The sequence below is a fragment of the Hydra vulgaris genome, chromosome 09, assembly GCF_038396675.1.
Source record: "Hydra vulgaris chromosome 09, alternate assembly HydraT2T_AEP".
Classification (NCBI taxonomy): domain Eukaryota; kingdom Metazoa; phylum Cnidaria; class Hydrozoa; order Anthoathecata; family Hydridae; genus Hydra; species Hydra vulgaris.
In genome coordinates this window covers 43,511,689-43,516,390 of record NC_088928.1, presented here as the reverse complement: position 1 = coordinate 43,516,390, position 4,702 = coordinate 43,511,689, and the positions used below count along the sequence as shown (strand labels likewise).

The 4,702-nt window shown below is 34.7% G+C and overlaps 1 protein-coding gene across 1 annotated transcript; it reads left to right on the top strand.

The window, feature by feature from the left end:
• The first annotated feature begins 3,551 nt into the window (after positions 1–3,551).
• Positions 3,552–4,274, top strand: LOC136085498 (zinc finger MYM-type protein 6-like). Its single transcript, XM_065806812.1, has one exon. The coding sequence runs from the start codon at positions 3,552–3,554 to the stop codon at positions 4,272–4,274; it is 723 nt and encodes a 240-aa protein (XP_065662884.1).
• Positions 4,275–4,702: the final 428 nt, after the last annotated feature.

Genomic DNA, 4,702 nt, shown 5'->3' with positions numbered 1-4,702 from the left:
ATTTAAAAAATTAAAAAGATTAAAAAATTCACAACCAGAGGCGATTTTACTGGGGGAGAGGGTGTATGTAGGGTGTTCCTTCCCCCTAAAAAAGATGATTTTCAAGTTTTTTTTTCACGGTTTTAAGTCGGTTTTTTTATAAATTTTGTCGGCTAGTCGGGTATTTAACACAATTTAGTCAGGTAAGTTTGAGGACCTTTTTTTTTTTTTTATAGAAGCCAGTCAGCACTTTTCAAGGATTTACCCACCCCCTCATTTTATTTGTAGAATCGCCCGTCTGATCACAACAATAGTAGTTTTACATTTTAATTCAGAAACAAAGCAATAATATTTAAAAAAGGTTGCAATCATTGAAATAGCGGTGGTATTTGAAAATGAAAAATATTTTTTTTTCTAGAGTTAAGCATTAAAAAAGGTTATTTTTTAACATTAAAATGGTAAAAATAAGTATAATATAATAATAATTACTCTTAGTATTTTGTTGCATAACCTTTGTTTTGGATAACGGCTTTGCAAAGCCGATGCATTAAGTCAACTAGGTGTTGACATTTTTCTACGGGTATTGCGTACCATGCTTATTATACAGCTATCCATAACTGCTGAGTATTAGTTAGATTAGCAGCAGAAACAGCTTTTTTAACATCTCCCCATAAGTTTTCAATGGGTTTAGGTCAGATGACTGAGCAGGCTACTCCATAACCTCAACCCCATTAACCTAAAACCACTCCTTTGCCTTGAGACTAGTATGTTTCGGGTCATTGTATTGTTAGAAGACTCAATTTAGTGGCATATTTTCAACAGCATAGTACAGCATGACATTATTGAGGATGTTAAAATACATAAATGTTGGTCTATGATACCATTAATCTTATAAATAGGGCTGACACTATTATATGAGAAGCAGCCCCATTGTCAAGACTTCGGCTCCACCATGTTTCACAGACTTAATGATACATTTTTTCTGGTACTTTGTATTAGCTGGACGTTTTACATACTTTCCTGAACCTATACCTCCATAAAGAACAATTTTCGATTCATCGGTCCATATTATGTTGCGCTACTTTTTGATGGGCCAATTCAGATGTTGGTTTGCGAACTGCAAACGTTTAGCAATATGTTTTTTTGGAAACAAAGGAACCTTTGGTGGACTGTATTTATATAAACTGTTCTTTCTTAAGCGCCTACGAATAGTTGTGTCACTCACTTATAATTCAAGATCAACTACAACTTGCTTGCCCTATGAAAATGGTTTGCATTTAACATATCTTACAATTCTGAATATCCGAGATTATTTTGTACATATGAGTAAGATTTACTCTCTCTATGATGCTTCAAAACAATGTTGCGTTCTGTTGGTGCATAATGATGTCCCCAGCCCACTTTGAAAAGTTTAGAAAAAACTTTTACCATTAAGCATACACAAAAAATAAAGAATACATTATAACTGAAGTAATACTTACTTTCCCTGTAAAAATTACGAATTTTTCTCTAAATTTTATAACCTAACTTTGAAATTTATACAACCACTGCTATTTTAATGCATTCCCTCAATTACAATAATTTTATCAAAAATAACAGTATTCTCGGATGTCTTAAATTCTAATATACTCTATTCTCATTCTTGTATATTCACTAAGGTAGAGTGAATTTCATACTTTTTTGGAAATTCAACTTTAATAACCTGGGAGTAAGTTTAACAGGGTAAAATAAGAGCTCATTAAAAATTTCAGCTATTCAAAATAAAAAATGGCAAGCTAAATCGACTTTGAAAAAATGCAAAAAAACGCGATTTTTCTTCATTTTCAAGTTTTTCTGCAATTTACAAAATCAATTAATAATAAAATCAAATCACTCAAAAGTTTATTTTTTCAAATAAATATATTCATTATGAATTGTTCAAATAAATTAGTAATAAATTATAAAAGTTTTATTTAATATAATGGTATATACAGAGCCGTACCAAGGGCGGGGCCGGCCGGGCCGCGGCCTGAGGCGCCAAAATTGGGAGGGCGCAAACTTTAATAAATTAAAAAAACAATAATCAGTTTATGAAACTAATTTTCACGGGGTTGCGTCTGTTGAAAAGAAAATTAATTAAAATTCCGCCTCTTGACACAAACTCTTAAATATTAAAGCTCATATACTGAACAAAAAAGCGCCCTATAACACTAATATACCTTTGATAACTTTTGAGCATTATAATTCTATTATGAGTCGAACCCAAAAGTTATCTGGTGCTGAATTTAAGAAGAAAAGAAAACAGCGCCAAGAAAGTGACGAGAAACTACAAAACTGTTTCAAAAAGTGGTTGGTAACAAACTCAGTGGAGAAACAAATTATTTCAGAGGATATTTGTATTGAAATTAATGACAATTCAACAGATCCTATAATTGAATTTAATTGAGTTCAGATCATCATTTGGAATTAATTGAAGAGGAGATTTTTATCAGCCAAAGTCAAGAAGAATTTTGCACAACTGATTCAGAACCAACCAGGGAAGATGAAAATGCCAAGCTTTCAGGCCCAACTGAAATGGACTAGGATGAACTTCATTCAGAAATCTCAGAAATTCCAGTGACCTCGGAAGAAAATTTTCAACATAGGGATCCAGCAACATGGCCTAAAATAACGGACAAAACAAGATGCTTTTTGATTGAGCATAGGTCAACTTGTTTCTCCGCGCAGCGGCCTTGTTCGTCAAGGTTCGTGTTTCGGAGTTATAGAGTTGAGAGAGGGTTATAACCACAATTAAGTAGCCTCCTCATCTGTAGTGGCCTTCTAGGCCTTGGGGAGGTGAAATAACAAATAAAAAAAAAAAAAAAAAAAGGTCAGAGCAAGACAGAAGAGAATTTTTCCCAAACACGCTGTGTGATTTTGACAACAGAATGCGACACTTTAGCTCAAAATGGTATGAAAAAATTCATCCCAATGGTAAAAAATCTGTTCGCACTTGGCTGTAGTACAGCAATAAAAAAGATTCTTTATTTTGTTTTTGCTGTTTGTTATTTTTAACAACAAAAACCAACAATTTCTTAGAAATTTCTAAAGGGTTTTGTGACTGGAAAAAACTAAACCCAAGAATTCCTGAGCATGAAAACAACAATGAACACCAAAGATGCTATTCTGATCGGAAAACTCTTGAAAAAAACCTCAAGGAAGGAAAGACCCTGAATTCTGATCTGTAGAGAGTTATTAGTGGAGAGATGAAAAAGCGGAGAGATATCTTAAAAGTGATTGTTGATGCAATTTTTTTCTGTGCCAAGAACAATCTTGCCCTTCGGGGAACAACAGAAGACATTGGTCAACAAAACAGTGGCATTTTTCTGAGCTTAATTGAGTTGATTAGCCATTATTATCCTTTAGTAGCTGAACACATTGCGTCCGTTAAAGCAAAAAAAACTACAACATCCTACTTTTCTCCTTGAATTCAAAATGCGCTGATTAAGTTACTTGGGCAGAAAGTCAGGAAAGAAATTTTGTCAAACATCAAAGAAGCTAAATACTACTCTGTTCTGTTTGACTGCACTCCAGATACCTCCCACAAAGAGCAGATGACTCAGATCATCAGGTATGTCCGCATCAGTGATGAAACCTGCACAATTAAGGAAAGCTTTGTGGACTTCATTGAATCTCACCAAAAAACCGGAAAAGGTCTTGCAACAGAAATAAGTGAAAAATTGGAGAAGGATGGTCTAAGCATTTACAATTCCCGGGGCCTAGGCTATGACAATGGAGCCAATATGTCTGGAAAATACAATGGCGTCAAAGCTCACATCCATTCTCTTAATGAGTCAGCAAGATTTGTTCCATGCGCAGCTCACACTTTAAATCTTGTTGGTGTTCATGCTGCTGAGGTTTCCCCACTCATGATTACGTTTTTTGGAAAGGTTCAAACCATCTTTAACTTTTTTTCAAGCTTCACGTCAAGATGGGAAAAACTGATGAAAACGTTAACCATCTCATTAAAGGGAAATAGTGACACAAGATGGTCTACCAAAAAAGAAGCAATTACACCACTGCACAGACAAATCAAGGATGTTCTTCAAGTTTTGGAATCCATTATCCACAATCCCATGACAAATGCTGTCACAGTTAGAAGTGCAAAAGAACTTCTCATTCATATTGATTTCAGTTTTTTGTATTTGTTGGATTTTTGGTGTCAAATTCTTTCTCTAATTGACCGGGAAAACAAACTGCTTCAGTCAAAAACCGTTTCAATTGACATTGCCGTAAAAAAAATGAAATGGTTGAAGGCTTTCATTCAGAATTTTTGAGATGTTGGGGTGGACAATATTATCAAAGATGCCACAGAAAAAGCTAACCAGAGCGGAATTGATGGTGGCTTTCCAATTAAGAGGAAGCGCAAAGTAAAGCGAATAGCACTTTATAAAGCTGAAGATGACTCTCACCTTCTCACAGCAGAAACAGAATTCGGATCTCAGTGCAACCTTGTGTTTGACAGCATTATTACACAAATAGAGTGGCGGTTTGAGGCTGATGTCTGCTGTATCTTCTGATTTTGGCTACCTCAGTGGGCATTCACTCTCTAAAAGTTCAGTGGATGAACTCAATAAAAAAGCTGCAAATTTATCTCAAATTGACAATACAGATTTAGATTCTTCCGATTTCCAGTCAGAAATGGCAAGCTTTAAATATCAAACTGCCGCAATGATGGAAACTTTGAAAAATCTAGCCCGATCGA